Consider the following 16,913-nt stretch of genomic DNA (forward strand, 5'->3'; position numbering starts at 1 on the left):
AACAAAAATATCTTACAAAAATATTGTAAAAACAATGTTGATCATCTTAATAATGTGAGGGTATATTGGAACGTCTTGTCCTTTTATATAAAGTAGTAAGCGTTTTTTGTCTGTACTGAAGGATCTCGCTAACTGCTGAACCGATTTTGTTCTCCTTTACAGTGAAGCTTCTTATAGGTCCTAGGAAGGTTTTAAACTATTTTGGGAGAGGGTGTCTTCACCCCCCTCCCCCCAAAAAATATCTTTTTTATCTTTTTGAAACTCAAATTTTAAATGGGATGAGGTCGACTTTTCCTCCTCCTACCTTAAGTAAAGTGCCCCTAGATGCTTCTAGGGGCGTAGCCGCTAGTAATAGAATAAAGAAATAACTAAATAGCCATAAAACTCAATAAGAAAACATGCTTTTATTAAGAAATCCAAAAAGCTAACAAGAGCCTTATCCTTTTTGAATGTAAAAGAATCCGATTCTTTACATTCAGCTTGTTTATAACTTAATCCTGACTAATTCCAAATCCTATTCTACCAATAAGTAAATTATAATTTTCAGGGAATTTTATTATTGGTCCTTGAAAGGTTTCTAGCTTTTAACGACTGAGAAAGGTGTCATTCCACTTAAAAGATGATTATGGGCCCTAAAAAAATAGTCCCCTTTTTTTCTTTTCTTCAATTAAAATACACTGAAAATAAGGGGGATTGTTAGTTTATATTAGTTAAAGAATGGCCCCGCAGGGTTTATGAATTATTACCTGTATCTTTGATTAAAATATTTTTTTAGGTCATCGCGGATTTTTCACTATTTTAGGAGATGAATTAAAGTAAGTTTTTCTTTTTAGTTATTTCTAGAAGCTATGACCCTGGAGCAATTTTTATATCCCTATCTGCAGATAAAAGTCTATAATACCATCAATGTGTATTTCTTAAAAGAATAAAAATAAATTGATTATAAGGGGGGGAAGGGTTGTTTTTCGTTTGTGTATTAATTTAGGTCTTATTATATTGCATTGTATGGGATAGGCAGGGTTTCGGATCCGGATCCGCATATTTTTGAGTCCAAGGATCCGGATCCGCAAAAAAATGCGGATCCAGATCCTTGGACTCAAAAAAATGCGGAAAAAATGGAAAAATCTATCTAGATTTATATAAAATCTCAGACATTCTCTTGATGAGAGCCAATCTTTAAGGTTTAGGTTGAGACTTGAAAATTAAAAGTATTTTTGACTTCGAATTAAAGAATAATTTTTTTTTTAAATTTGGTGATTTTATTTTTATTGTCAAGGATCCGGATCCGCACTGACCAAATTTTGAGGATCCGGATCCGCATACAATCAATGCGGATCCGAAACCCTGGGGATAGGGTTAGGCAACAGGAAGTATAGTCTCCGCAGGGTTTATGATAGGAAGTAAACTACCCATCCCCCCCGTAATGTCAATTAAATTTCTAAAAATAAGGGAAGTGGAGGGATTCATAGCTCAACGGAGCTGGATCTTTAAATGTGTAGCCGCTGCCAGAGGTACAGCAACTAACCTAAAAGCGATCTTTAAATCAAATTAGCTACGAATGGCTACGGCCTTAAATCTTTAAATCACAAACACTTTTTGAATTTTCAGTAAAAATATGAAGAAAAAAAATAATATTAATAACACTTAAAAACTTCAAACTTTTCCAAAATCCATACTTTTTTGGCCGCACTGACAGTGGCGACGGATACGACCACGACAACGGCTACACATTTAAAGATCCAGCTAAGGTCAACGATTTGTATGTTTAGGTTGGACAATTTGCGTGTGTGTGTCAAGGTGAACAAGGAGAAGTTCGAGTTCAAAGATCATAAATTTTATAGATGTGTCGTCTTCTTTGATATTCATATTGAGAGATCTAGTAGTCATATTCAATAAAAAAAGTATTTTTTTATGTATATTTTTTAATTTGTCCAGTCAAGTCCAGGGTTTCGGATCCGGATCCGCAAAAAAATGCGGATCCGGATCCTTGGACTCAAAAAAATGCGGAAATGGAAAAATCTACCTAAATTTATATAAACTCTCAGACATTCTCTTGACGAGAGCCAATCTTTAAGGTTTAGGGTCAGACTTGAAAATTAAAAGTATTTTTGACTTCGAATTAAAGAATAAATATTTTTGAAAAATTTGGTGATTTTATTTTTATTGTCAAGGATCCGGAACCGGATCCGCAAAAAATCAATGCGGATCCGAAACCCTGGACGTCACACAACGACCGTATAAGAAAGTCCTTAGAAACCTTCAAGGCATTGCAAAATTTTATTGGAAAAGGTAAAAATATGTGCCTTTCCTGAAAAGGTGTAATAAATACGAAACTTAATAGGTAATAGTTATTAATAGCATTGTATTATTGACAACTTTCCGCGGATTTGGAAATGAAAACAGATTATTTCACGTTTGTTTAATTATCGTGGAAAATTGTCTATGGTACAATGCAATACATTAGTTTCCAGTATGACTCGATTCCGGTTATATTCCAGCGGATTTAATCGACTTAGAAACCATACTGGAAAGTAATGCAACGTTGTGACTAAGTGAAGTAAGGATAACCTTAGTTATAGAATAGATGTGCTAGGCTATCCAAAACTTAAATATAAAACTGCAAATATTTTTATATCATAATTTTATTAATATTTATAGGTATTTATCATATCATTAGGGAATGTCCAAATTAAAAAATAGTCATATTTAAGAGAACATAATATTAAAACTAAAAAAAAGTGCTTCCTGTAATGGTATCACAAAATATTATGGTCAATATTTTACAGTTTAAGCGTATTCAATATTTTAAAAATCATTAAAAATGAAGCATTAACAATAAGATTTTACAATAATTTCTTTCATTTTTTATCTAAGGCACTAAAAAACTTTTTTAGGTCTACTTTGATTTTAAAATTCTTATATTTCTAAACTCGCAAGTTAAAAATAATAGTTATTTATCGCTGAGTATTATAGACAGCTTACTACGGATATTAAAATAGAAAATTATATGATTAAAATCAGTTATGTTACTTCCAGAGAGGCTGAAGGCCCGGGCTATACAAAACTGGTGTCAAGGGAAGTATAGGCTTTATCTTTGGACCGAGAGGATAGGTTATTAGGGATAAAATCATTCTTATATGATGAGTTTCCCCCAGATTTAAGATTTTTTGGATAGGCCTCCAGGTGGTCTCTGTACAGGTAAAAATGAAAAAGAATTTTTTTTAAAGAGTTAGATGTCAGCTTATGAGACAAAATATGTATGTTTTTTCTTCAAATATGTGAATAACAATAAAAAAGAAGCATATTTTGTTTTATAAGTTAACCTCTAACTCTTCAAAAAAACACATTATTTTTAATTTTTACCTGTACAGAGACCACCTGGAGGCCTGGAGCTCCGGAACCTGGAGGCCTATCCAAAAAAATCTTAAATCTTAAGGAAATTCATCATATAAGAATGATTTTATCCCTAATAACCTATCTTCTCAGTCCAAAGATAAAGCCTATACACCAGGTTTACGCAAATGTGTCAGAACTCCCCCCCCCCTTTGTAGGATTAAAAAAAAAAAAAAATATTTGAAAATTGTCTATTATATAATACGAAACATTATTTTTCATTATAGATGAGAACCGGTTAATATTAATCGGTTTCGAGGCCTTACTGGAAAAATAGTTGTTTCACAATCAAGTTGCAACTAAGATTTTAAATTAATACATTAGGCATTTGAACCGGTTCAATTTGGTAATTTGAAAATTGTACTTAAGTTAAACAGTAATTTTATCACTGGCGTTCACTCGGAGGGTAGGTGGGAGAGGGAGCAGTAAAACAACCCACTCGCCCTAAAAAAATATTTTTAATAGTGTGTATTTTTTTAATACCCCATATGTGTACGCCTTTGAATCTAGTTCATACATTATTAAAAGATATAAAATTGTTATTGAAGAATTGGCGATTTAAAGAATGATTTTTGTGTTTTTGGGTTTGTAGGAGTTGCCTCAACATCGGATTCCATGGCGAAAATATCGGCGGAGTTCTTGGCCTTCAGCGGCGACCTGCATAAAAAAAAATTTAGGAAGACTTTTTAAAGACCTTTGTTGTTTTGGTGAAAATTTCTATAATGCAGTATAAAATTTGATTAGAAGAGACAAAAAAATATCTAAATCATATATTAGATTTTAATATGAACCAGTTTATAGACAAGGAGATTTTAAAATATACACGCGTTTGACACATCAGCAGTAAATAAACATTTCTAACATTCCTAGTATGACGAGGTGTGATTCAGACTTGAACCCGTAACCCACCGGAAAACGAGCAGCCGCAGCTGTTAAATAACTTTACCTGGCAGCGGCCAGAGGAGTGGACGGTGTTTCTGGACACAAAATCTTGTGCTTGAAGTCCAGACTGGGTTTCTCTTCCACCCCAGGTTTTACATCAAATGTTGAATCCAATAGTTCTGCTGTGTTCTCATTATTCTACAATTAATTTAAATTACCTATTTAACAGTGTTTCGGAGCCGGAGCCGGGAGCAGCAACATTTTTGGTGGAGCCGAAGCCGTATTTTTCGTTAAAAACGACTCCGGCTCCGGATTAGCTAAAAATGATTTTTAAAAGTAATATTATAATTTGGCAACGGTCTATTTCCATAAAATAAACTGAAAAACTATTGTTACTTAACAAATAGACACACATCCTTCTACTTTTATATAGCTTTAATCAAATAAAAGCAAAATATTTTATATTATTTATTTTATTTTATCAAATTCAATAATGAAAAAAAAATTATATATTAATTCTATGGGTTGGGCCGGAGCCGCATCAAAATTATACGGCTCCGACACCCTGCTATTTAATTATGCTTTTTAAAAGGCCTCTTCGCGGCCTAATTTCTATAAACCGGAAGGATAACTATATTTAAAAATAAAAGTTGGGCCTTTTTATCTAGGGGAGAGGGGGCATAAAACCCTACAGGACACAAATAAAGCTAGCCCAAAAATGGAGCTATAATTCGGTTCAGTGGTAAGCGATATTTTTCATTCATTAGTGGTTAATTAAAGCAAAAATTTATTTATAAAATTAGGTTCATTCTGATACTGTTTTACATGGAGTGTCAAATCAATTTTTTTTTAAAAATAAATAAATAGGTACTGTAAAAACAGTAAGTTGGTTAAATCAAGAAAATGTAATGTAATTGAATAAACAGAAAATTTTTGAATATTAAGGTTCTTAAAGGCTAAAGTACTTAAAACCTTGTGATGAAGTGACGTAAGAACATACGGCGGACGGACTTACCCTAGTTATATATTGTCTGCGCTATAAGCAACATTATGTAATAAACAGTGTTACCTCGACATCGCTTGTTTCCATGTTGGACATACAACTAGCATCACTTACATCGTCCCCGGGTACTTCCCTAAAATTAAAGGGATAGTTGCACGATTTAGTGAATTGTATATGTATATTTTTTCCTGGTTAATTGGTTAAACTACATTTATATGGCATATATTTGAAAGAATTTCAATTTTCTACCACGTAGTTTTTAAAATATCAAGACTTGAAAATTGTCTTTTTAAATTGCATATATCACAAAAAGACTATTTTCAAGTCTTGATATTTTCAAAACTACATGGTAGAAAATTAAAATTCTTTCCAATATATGCCATATAAATATAGTCTAACCCATTAACTAGCAAAAAATGTGCGGTTCACTAAATTAAGTTCAAATGCATTTCGTGAAACTACCCCTTTAGTTTTGAAAATATCAAGACTTGAAAATCATATTATTGTGATATATGCCACATAGATGTCTGTCTTGTTTTCATAAAAACAGCATGGTGTCTAATTTGTGCCTAATTGTGTGCTGTTAATTTAAACATAAAATTCTGTATGTTTGACAATATTCTTGTATTTTATGCTTGCAATCATTTTTCTGAAAATGTGACTTTTATCATCAATTTTTTTTAGCTATTATGGGTTTTGTCTAAATTGTTATTAAACAATTAAAGTGTAAATATATCTGAATATACCCAAATAGTATTTCTTACCTATTTGCACATTTATTTGGTGGGCACTTGCACAGGATTGAACAATATGGGCCCTGCTTCTTACATGAACACCTGAAATAAACAATATTTCTGTATGTGGGGTGGGAAATTTCTTAAAGAGGAAGGGGAGAGAGATAGAACATAGAGCAAGTTTGAAATAAAATCTCTTATTCGTTGGCTCAACCAGTAATTGTTATCTAAAGAATGGGTAATTTTATGTATAATCATTGGAGATTTACATCAATTTGTCGGATATTGTATCATCCCTTTAGTTCCAAGGGATTTACTTAAATTTTTTTGCAACGATTAGATAAAGGGAGGAAGAATCTACTTAGAGATCCCGTAAAACCTCGTGTTTTGTTCATTTAGAAATTGAAAACATCCCAGATTTCGGCATATTTCTGTTACTGTATATTGAATAGGTATACATGGATATTATGACATGGAAAAAAATATCTTCCATTAAGGTTCCTACCAGGTTGCTCATTTATTGGTCTGTTCCTTAGATGTGTTAGTTTCACTATTATCCCCATCCTTCCTATGCCTATACGCTAAAAACTGTTTAGAAATTAAACCTGTCAATATTAAATGGTGGGGGCGCCCCTAGCCTAGCATAAAGGGGAATTGTTATCAAAGGGTTCTGATATGCAGAAAAATAGCCTAATACCATCCCAAGATTTAAACCTGCAAAATTAAATGGCCTAAACCCGAAACAAGACCCTAAGTGAACCTTCCTTATAGAGAACCCAAACGGTTCAGTAGTAATCCACCGCCTTTTTGATATTAATATTGAAAATAACGTACTACAAAAAAATTATAATGAACACAATAACGTACATTTTTTGAAAAAATAACGTACAATAACGTACCATAAACCACATATACAATATACATATATCTATAATACAAAGTAGAACGATGTCTTTCGGTCTGTCTGTAGCTTACGATCTCGGTAAACGATGAACTGATTGGGATCTACTCTTAAGGAAATTGATATCCTATTATAGAAAGTAGTAAGATTTTTTTTTGTAGGAAAGGATCTCCCAAACCGCTGAACCGATGTGGTCCTCCTTTATATGGAAGCTTTTTATAGGTCCCTAGATGGCTTTAGGCTATTACATTTTTATAGAGTCTGGGTTTTAGGCTATTTTTATGTCCTCCAAACTCCTTCCAATATAGAGCCTGTAGATGCTAGGGGAGGAGTCGCTAGTCTATAATACAAAGTAAAACAATATCTGTCTGTCTGTTTGTTTGTAACAAAGGATATTGCTAACCGCTGAACCGATCGGGTTCTCCTTAACAAGGTAGCTTCTCATAGGTCATGGGAAGGTTTAAAATAACCTCCCCTAAGAAAATTTACCCCAATTTAATCATATAAATTAGTGATGGGAATCCGAATCCGGAATCCGCCCAATTTTCGGCCTATTTTGGAATCCGAATCCGGAATCCGTTTTTTATAGCGGATTCCGGATTCTAAATTGGTAGGCTAAAATTATCGTCTTGAGTTTTTTCTTAAAACTCCCTCTTAAATTTTTTTTGTACATAACAAATTTTAATAATTACTAATGTGATGTAAATGTTTAACACTTTAACACTTTAAACAAATCAAGGCTTCAACCAAGTAACATAGTGTTAAATTAATGAAAAAAGCTATCCCTCTGTGACGGACGGCCTTTTAAAATACTGCTAGAATCCGGAGTCCGAATCCGGAATCCGCCAAAAATAAGAATCCGGAATCCGCAAGAATCCGTCACTTTTTTTGACGGATTCCTTCAGAATCCGGAATCCGAATCCGGCCCAAAAATTCGACGGATTCCCATCCCTAATATAAATAGTACCACCTAATAATGAGTTTTTTATTCATTTATCTAAGAACGATTAAATATTACAGCAGCTATCGCCTCTAGCCTCTAGGGGCGTCACCCAAAAAGGTATTGTAAAGTCCCCCTCTTATAGGTATATTAGGGGATTTTTTTTCCCGGCTTTTTTTGAAATTCAAGTAGTGCCGTTGCAATTATTATGCCTTTTGGTGAAAAAACACTTGTGTAAAAATTTTAACCATTTTGGACAAGTATTATGCCCAGTAATTTCACTTTGAAATTTTGACGCCCCCCTTATGGGGGTCAAAAAATCATTGCATCATAACTATGGCTTCATGGTGCTCCCTGAATAGGTCTTGAGGAGTAGAATCAGGAATTTTTGAAATTTTGAAAATATCTCGTTCCTAGCCTGAGAAAAGTTCAAAAAACCTATAAAAATTGGCCAATTTTCAAAAATGGCGTTTTTTAGGGGTTTTTTGAACTTTTCTCAGTCTAGGAACGAGATATTTTCAAAATTTCAAAAATTCCTGATTCTACTCCTCAAGACCTATTCAGGGAGCACCATGAAGCCATAGTTATGATGCAATGATTTTTTGACCCCCATAAGGGGGGCGTCAAAATTTCAAAGTGAAATTACTGGGCATAATACTTGTCCAAAATGGTTAAAATTTTTACACAAGTGTTTTTTCACCAAAAGGCATAATAATTGCAACGGCACTACTTGAATTTCAAAAAAAGCCGGGAAAAAAAAATCCCCTAAGGTATATTGATCGTTCGTAATTTGTAAAAAAAAAAGAAAAAAATTGGTGAATTTTTTTAAAGGGAGTTTACTTGTTATATTTTACAAAAATAAATAAAAAAAAATGTTGAGGGGGGATTTTTTTAGGGGGGTTGGGGTTGTCTCAACCCCCAAATAAATAGCCTAAAACCACAACAGGACCAGTAGGTATATAACCTGAAAAGCAGAACCCAATCGGTTCATCGGTTGCCGAGATCTTAAGATTAAGACATACAGATAGACAGACAGACATAGTTTACTTTGTATTATAGAAAGTAGTATCTCATTCCTATAAGTACATGAAAACATAAAAATCAACTAAAAATGATCTCGCTAACTGATGAACACATGTGATACTCCTTGAAAGTGTAACTTCTCATATGTCCTGGTAAGGTTTTTAATTACAATTAGTTTAGAGGAAATTTTTTGTTTTGATATTTAGTGAAATACTTGATTAAGTTAAGTTTTTTATTTTACGGAAGCTTCACAATGACGTCATAGATCCCGGGATAAATTGGTAAAATGGCGCGCGAAGCGCGCAGAAATTTTAAAAAAATAGTTTTTATGAAATACAATAACATTATTGATTACTAATACTAACCAAACATTACAGAAAAACGTACAATAACGTATATTGAAATGTTCATATTGTAGGGTAGTGCGGGGTTAATGCGGTAGGGGGGTCTAATTCCGGTCACTCGACCAACTTTTTTAAAACCGTTTTTTAACGGTGTTCTAAACGTTTGCGAGAGATCTTCAGAAAAGCAAAGTTGTAGTTTATTGCCTATACTTTCATTTCTTACTTCAGCAAATTTTCGTCAGATCACTCCTTCTATGATTTTTTTGCCCTCAAAAAGTTGCAAAAAATTTGCAAAAAAAACATTTCAAAATAGGCCATGTTCAATCTAAAATTGTGAAAAAATGGTAAGTCCTATTGACCCCCGGGTTTTTGTAAAATGAAAGATATGGCATTCATTTATCGTTTGCAATTGGAGGCGTTGTTCTAACTTGATTTTTTCATAATTTTTTTTTCGTCTCAAAAAAAGGGTCACTTTTTTTACTTTTTTTTATTACTGTATTTATAACTGTATAATACCCTAATGTTTTATTTAGGTGATCTGGAAGCATAAACAACCTAAATGCATGACCTAAGCTTTAATCATTGCCTTGCCTGTTGTGTGATGTACAGTACTAGTCATTTTACTGCTTGTATTATGTCATGTTTTGTTGCCTAAGCTTTTCAATTTGTAAAGACATTAAAAATTTTTCAGACACATTTTTATAGTAATGGGAAGAGTATATCACCCAAAGGAACGCCTTAAATATTTGCCTGAAGATGTATCAGCTGCATTGGCTCATGTAAGAAGGGGTATGTCTATTAGAAAGACTGCTAGAAGATTTAAAATTCCATATGAAACCCTTGCATCTTTTTCGTATAAGAGGGTGTTCGAGATTTTTGCGCGGTTTGGATTTTTTATGTCAAATCGGCTAGGATTAAGCTAGAAAGGTGTTTAAGGTGTCTATAGAAAGCTCTTTGCATGTCCTAACAAAAACTCCCCAGGATTTAGAGTACATATTCAAGATTTTGCATTTTCAAAATTCCTGTTGCATAAAATGTGTTGAAATATTAGAGTTAGACCCCATATCATTTCGAGTTAATTGTTAGGCATGTAATTTTGCATCTTTAGACACCTTAACCACCCTTGTAGGTCAATCCTAGCCAATTTGAGACAAGAAAAAATGTATCAAAAACTGCTGTCAAAACTGACAGGATTTTTAAAATTAAAAATTTTTTGGGAAAAAATCACTTTTTTCAAGAAATTCCAAGACCTGCGAATCAGAAATTGCCTCTAATTTATGTATAAAGCTTAAAAAAACCTAATCATATAATAAAAAGTATGATTTTTTTTAAAAGTTTGCATGAAAAAAATCGATGTTTTTTATTGCGATTTTACCGACTTTTTTAAAATGGGCAAAATGTGGTCAAAAAATTTTCTGATCTGCATGCGACTAGTACCGTTAGAAAGCTAATGACCTCAGCTTTCTACCCATAGTTTAAAATGTTAAAAAAAATATTTTAAGGGGGTGTTCCACCCCCCCAAAGTCAACTGACCGAAATAGCCCCACCGGTGGGGTTATTCCGGTATAGGCCAACCGCCGCCCTTAAAACCGATTTTTGACCGACTTCTAGTTGCGAGATCTTAACGGGACCAAGACAGGCTTCTTCGTTATTGCCATATCTTTCATTTGCACTCTTAAAAACCGGTAAAAGTTTTTGGGAAGTATGTTTTTTTTTAAGTTGAAGCAAAAAATTGACCGGAATAACCCCGCACTACCCTACACAAAAATCAATAACGAACAAAAACGTACCAAAAAACCTAAAAATGGTGTTCAATATGAACATATTGAACATAACGTACATAGTGGTCACTAAATATTATAAATCCAGACATAAAAAACCTTACTACTTGATATTATATAGGAATTACCTGTTGTTTTTGCATCCAGATTTACAGGTGCAGCCACCAGTATTGGAGCTCCTCTTCCTTCTGCTAGGACCAGACCCATCATCGTCCTCCTAAATATACCTTATTATTGGCTAGCCAGGGATAAGGGGATAGCCAACTGTATAAAAATAATTCCCCAAAATAAATAAGGTCTTCTACCATCTTCGAATTATAGAGTGGAGGGAGGGTTAGGACAAAAGAACTAACATTATCCAAATTTCATTGCACTAAACTAGTAAGGGGGGGGGGGGGGGGGGCAATGCAACCATCTCGTAATCAATAAGTAAATGGCACTTAGAATTCGAATTTCGATCTGAAATTTTGCATAGGTAATCCTTGGTAAGTCTATTTTCCCTAAATCGAACAAAAAGTTGGAAAAGTAACGGCTGGCGGCTCAGCCGTTTAGCCGTTTTTCCCCCTATTTTCAGGGCAAATTCATAATTAATTACGTAGGAATCAACTTTTTAAAACATATTTTTGGTTTAATTCATGTTAAATGATAGCAATAACCGTTTCTAATTTTAAAATTTTTAGTATCAACAGCTATCGGCTAGAACCGTATGATTACGTTTTCGAGAAACGTGAAACGGCTGAGCCGCCAGCCAATAGCCGTTACTTTTCCAACTTTTTATTCGATTTAGGGAAAATAGACCTACCAAGGATTACTCATGTAAAATTTCAAATGGAAATTCGAATTTTAAGTGCCATTTACTCATTGATTACGAGATAGTTGCATTAAACCCCTCCCCCTTCTTTGATAGAGAATGGAAAATTTATCTAATGTCCTATTCCTTGGTCCAAATATAAAAATACAAGTTCTGTAACCAGTATGTCTGGAACGAAGGATCTATGTAACCGCTGAACCGATATGATTCTCCTTTTGGCGTAGCCTCTCATAGTCCTGGTAAGGTTTACAACTATTTTGTGGAGGGTTTTACCACTCTATCTTCAGACATCACCCCTAGCAAAAAAAAACATCCCGCCCAAAATATAGGGCACAAAAAATGATATTTTAGATAATTTGTTCCACCCCTCCCTTAAACCATTTACATGCCTTCCCACCAATATTTGCGAGCTACCAAGAACAAACCTCAAAATCTTAAAATCATCAATGCTTGCTTACATAATACGTGAGCGACAATAATAAAAAAAAAATAACTAGGAGGCTAATTTTACAAAACATATACCTAGCACACAAAACAGATAGGAAAGAAAAAGAAGTTTCATAAAGTAATTCTAAAACTGAAAGTCAATATTTATAAGAAAAAAACAGAAAAAAAGGTGTACAAATATTGAATTTCAAATCAAAAGCCAATGCAAAAGTAAAACTGAAACAAAAATCAATTTTTAATTAAAATGTAAATATTTCTTTTTTTTATTATATATAGTACATAAATAATTTTTCTTCAAAATATAAGCTTTACCAACGAAGATAGCTTCTAAGTAGTAAAAATACTACTTTATAAAAATACTATCAAAACACAAAACATAACTTAAACTAGAATAACGCTTTTACAGAAAATAAAGGGAAAAGTAGGTTGCGGGTAAAATCCGTAGGTAAAGGTTGTGTGTTTTAAGTTAAAAACAGTAGTAGAACGATAAAAGATTATGTTAAATAAAAAAATTGTCTACAGTTCTTTTTAATAAGAAATACACATATTTAGTTAATATTATTGTTCTAATACTGTTTTTAAGCCTTAAAACACACATCTTTACGGATTTTACCCGCAACCTACTTTTCCCTTTATTTAAAAAATTGAGAGGGGTGGGGGGCATTAGTTATCATTAGGCATTTTATATGAAAGCACCACTAGAATACAGTATGGAAAGAAGACAATGTATAAGACCTGAATTTCTTGCAAGACCTGAACCTCCGGGATCTCGTGGATGTCCTTGAAGTTTGAGCTTCGCCTCTTGCGCTTGACGTCCAGTGGCATCGCCAGGGAGTTGCCGCGCGGTCCTCCGGCTAGAGACATGCGTTCCTTGCGGATCCTCTTGAACAATGGGGTCATACGCCATTCCTAAACAGTATTAACTATGAAGTTATTGCTACCAGGAAACTGTACCTAGTGTTTTGAGGTTAAACCTTTCCACTTAAAGTTTCTTTACATGTACACAACCCACCCTCCCGAAATAACGATACCCTTAATCCCCTCCTCCTCCTGATGTATAAACGAACTTTCCAATAAATGAGGTCCATATTAGCAACATAAATAGACGACAAATTTTCCCCTGTCAATATATCCAGATATACTATTTCCATTACCTGATCACTATCATTCTCTGTGTCTATATCCTTTTCCTCGTCACTACTAGTAAAAACTATTACCCTGATCACTATCATCCTCTGTGTCTGTATCCTCTTCCTCGTCACTACTAGTGAAAACTATTACCTGATCACTATCATCCTCTGTGTCTGTATCCTCTTCCTCGTCACTACTAGTGAAAACTATTACCTGATCACTATCATCCTCTGTGTCTGTATCCTCTTCCTCGTCACTACTAGTGAAAAACTCCTCCTCTTTGTACCTGAATTAAAGTAAAAGAATAGAGTAGCAAGGCTTAAATACAGAGAGAGAGAGGGGACAATGGACTATTTATTACACTAGTCCCCAAAGTTTTATAATAACGTTTTCTTATTCGTTGGCTTAACAACTTTAGGGATCTCAGTGAATTCTTATTTGTTGGTTAATTAAGTTGAGTGTTCAGACGTTTCAACCACTAATTATAATCTAAACCATGTGTCGATTTCAATTGGATCTTTGAATATCAGCAAATAGCGTCAGAAATATTAACACTGCAAAGTCCCTACAAAAGAGCAGAAATAGGTCCCCTCCACTGGAACCAGGTAGTTAAAAATTACAGATAATAGACCACCCCCCCCCCCCAACCTAAATTTTTTGGTCATCCTATTATTTTCATTAATACTTTTTTTACTGTTAAGATCTCGCTAACCACTGAACCAATGGAGTTCTCCATCATAGAATATTTAACATAGGTCCCGGAATGGTTTTAGGATTTTATAGCCCTCTCACAGGGTGATCATGGGGTAGCTTAGGGAAATGGAGTGATAGGGAATGTGAAGAATTTCTTTTGCACTTCTGCAGTAGGACCATGCAGGGAGTAAGGGAGGGGACAATGGGCAATTAATTAAATTTAAGAGGGTTCGCTGAAAAGCAAGGGGGGGGGGGAAGTTTTGACACATTTGCGTAAACAGGGAGTATAGGCTTTATCTTTGGACTGAGAGGATAGGTTATTAGGGATAAAATCATTCTTATATGATGAATTTTCCCAAGTTTTAAGATTTTTTGGATAGGCCTCCAGGTTCCGGAGCTCCAGGCCTCCAGGTCCTCTCTGTACAGGTAAAAATTAAAAAAAAAAAATTTTTTTTTGAAGAGTTAGAAGTCAACCTATGAAACAAAATATGCATATTTTTGAATGTTATTCACATATTTGAAGAAAAAAACGCATATTTTGTTTCATAAGTTGACTTCTAACTCTTCAAAAAAAAATTTTTTTTTTCATTTTTACCTGTACAGAGAGGACCTGGAGGCCTGGAGCTCCGGAACCTGGAGGCCTATCCAAAAAATCTTAAAACTTGGGAAAATTCTTCATATAAGAATGATTTTATCCCTAATAACCTATACTCTCAGTCCAAAGATAAAGCCTATACTCCCTGTTTAAGCAGATGTGTCAAAACTCCCCCCCCCCCCCTTAAAACCAGATTTATCAAGAAAATTTTACCAAAATTGTAAAGGGATCATGGTAATCTAATTTAGAACAAAATTGGTTCTAAGAAAAAAATCATTTACTTGAAAATTAAACAATCGATACATCACAATGTAGTAAACATTCTGTAATTAATTGATCACTAGAAAAATCTTGTTTAGAGCTATGTAAACCCTTTCATATACTTTTAACTGACCCCTAAATTCAAGCGGTTCTTAGACTATTTAATACATAAATATCACAGTAGAGTTTCTATACATGAAATGACATTTTCTTGTGAAAAAATATTTGTTAAAACCTGCCATTAATAACAAATTTTTCTGTCTGCATATTAAAATCTAACTCAGCTAGTTAGCGGGGCATTGATGCGCTAGTACCCAAAGTGAGTCAGAATCTGCTGTATTCTTGCACATTTCCTTTAAGCCAGTACCCAAAGTCTGAGACTCTTAAAAATTGAATATTCGATCCATTGTCCCCTCCCTTACTCCCTTAGGACCATGTTAGCATTACCGACCATATTATTGACAGACAGACGTCACTAAAAAAAATTACCTTTCTTCCTCCTCTTGAATAGCCACCCTTTTCTTCTTTGTACCTCCAGAATTTCTCTTGGAAGGAGGAGTGGGCACAGTCACGGAGGGGAACATTGGTACAGCTCTGGAACATTAAACAGAATAAAATTAGAAAATCTGATGAAAAATGGCAAAGTAATGTATTTGTATACTGTATAGTTATACAGTCGACCACACTGAAACACCCACACACACAGAACAACACATACCTACACAAAAAATTATAATTACTATACCTAGACATTTAAATATTGCATTGAACGATTGAAAATGATTTACTGATAGGGTTAAGTAGTCTAAATTTGGACTTCGGTGAAATTGGGACATTTTCCACTTGCTGACGGAAATTTTAATTTGCACCATGATAAGATCGTCTGTATAAATTTTAAAGGGAGCCATTTTTTCGCGTATTTTCAGGAGAATTGGGTACAAGCTTCCAGTCAAATCCGCTTAGTCAAACTGTTCTTAATTCGGACCAAACCCAAACTGTAAGTTTGAATTAAGAACAGTCCGACCTAATAAGCGCATTTGACTGGAAGCTTGCAACCGACTTTACGGAAACTACGCGAAAAAAATAACCCCTTAGTTAAAAAAAATATTACCTTTGACTCTTTTTTAGCTGCTCTCTAAGTTCTGATACCTCTCTGTCCTTCTCCATCAGCTGATCATGGATGGAAGACATTCTAAATAAAATTATATTATTTGGGTAATTTGCTAAAAGAAAAGGATAACAGTGAGTGTTTTATGTAAAGGGGGGGGGGGGGGAGTTTATGCAACCATCTCGTAATCAGTGAGCAAATGACACTTAGAATTCGTAATGTGCATGAGTAATCCTTGGTAGGTCTATTTTCCCTAAATTGAACAAAAAGTTGAAAAATTAACGGCTAACGGCTCATCCGTTTAACCGTTTTTAGGCTATTTTTAGGGCAAATCTGCCATAAATTATGAAGGAATCAACCTTTTAAAACATATTTTTGCTTAAATCATGTGAAATGATACAAAAAACATATTTAGATTTCTAGTACCAGCAACTAGCGGCTAGAACCGTTTGAAAACGTGTTGGAGCAGCAAAGAGTATTATGTGGAGATAGGTTTCGTGATGAATTGCCTTGAAAATAGTTAAAAAATGGCTAGACGGCTGAGCCGCCAGCCATTAGCCTTTAATTTTCCAACTTTTTGTTCAATTTAGGGAAAATAGATTTACCAAGGATTACTCATGCAAAATTTCAGATCAAAATTCGAATTCTAAGTGCCATTTACTCACTGATTACAAGATGGTTACATTAAAACCCCTCCCCCCCCCCCTTATATATCTAACAGGGTGTCAGGTCTGTCTTTACTGAAATATCTTGCTAACCCCTGATCCTATATGTCTTTCCTCTACCAAAAAGCTTTGAACCCTACAGGGCAAAATTAAATCAATACCGATTAAATGACTGTGTTTTAAGTAGGGATGGCAATCCGT

General features: G+C 34.1%; 1 protein-coding gene across 4 annotated transcripts in view; it reads right to left on the reverse strand.

Moving 5' to 3' along the window:
- Positions 1 to 3,891: 3,891 nt before the first annotated feature.
- Klp3A (kinesin-like protein 3A) overlaps positions 3,892 to 16,913 on the reverse strand; it is a 37,748-nt gene continuing 24,726 nt past the window's right edge. Inside the window, exons 31-39 of one of the 4 annotated variants that reach the window (XM_080174349.1) lie at positions 16,051 to 16,131; positions 15,429 to 15,533; positions 13,604 to 13,676; positions 13,019 to 13,168; positions 11,130 to 11,218; positions 6,043 to 6,114; positions 5,345 to 5,411; positions 4,340 to 4,473; positions 3,892 to 4,050 (exon numbers count right to left, since the gene is read on the reverse strand). In XM_080174349.1, the coding sequence (XP_080030475.1) occupies positions 3,933 to 4,050; positions 4,340 to 4,473; positions 5,345 to 5,411; positions 6,043 to 6,114; positions 11,130 to 11,218; positions 13,019 to 13,168; positions 13,604 to 13,676; positions 15,429 to 15,533; positions 16,051 to 16,131 (889 nt within the window). In that variant the 3' untranslated portion in view covers positions 3,892 to 3,932. Of the gene's footprint in view, positions 4,051 to 4,339; positions 4,474 to 5,344; positions 5,412 to 6,042; positions 6,115 to 11,129; positions 11,219 to 12,994; positions 13,169 to 13,540; positions 13,677 to 15,428; positions 15,534 to 16,050; positions 16,132 to 16,913 lie in introns of all 4 variants that reach the window. The other 3 variants (XM_080174348.1, XM_080174347.1, XM_080174346.1) reach the window with 3 other exon arrangements.

Source organism: Acartia tonsa, chromosome 10 (genome assembly GCF_053477335.1).
Source record: "Acartia tonsa isolate MP-2025a chromosome 10, ASM5347733v1, whole genome shotgun sequence".
Lineage (NCBI taxonomy): Eukaryota > Metazoa > Arthropoda > Copepoda > Calanoida > Acartiidae > Acartia > Acartia tonsa.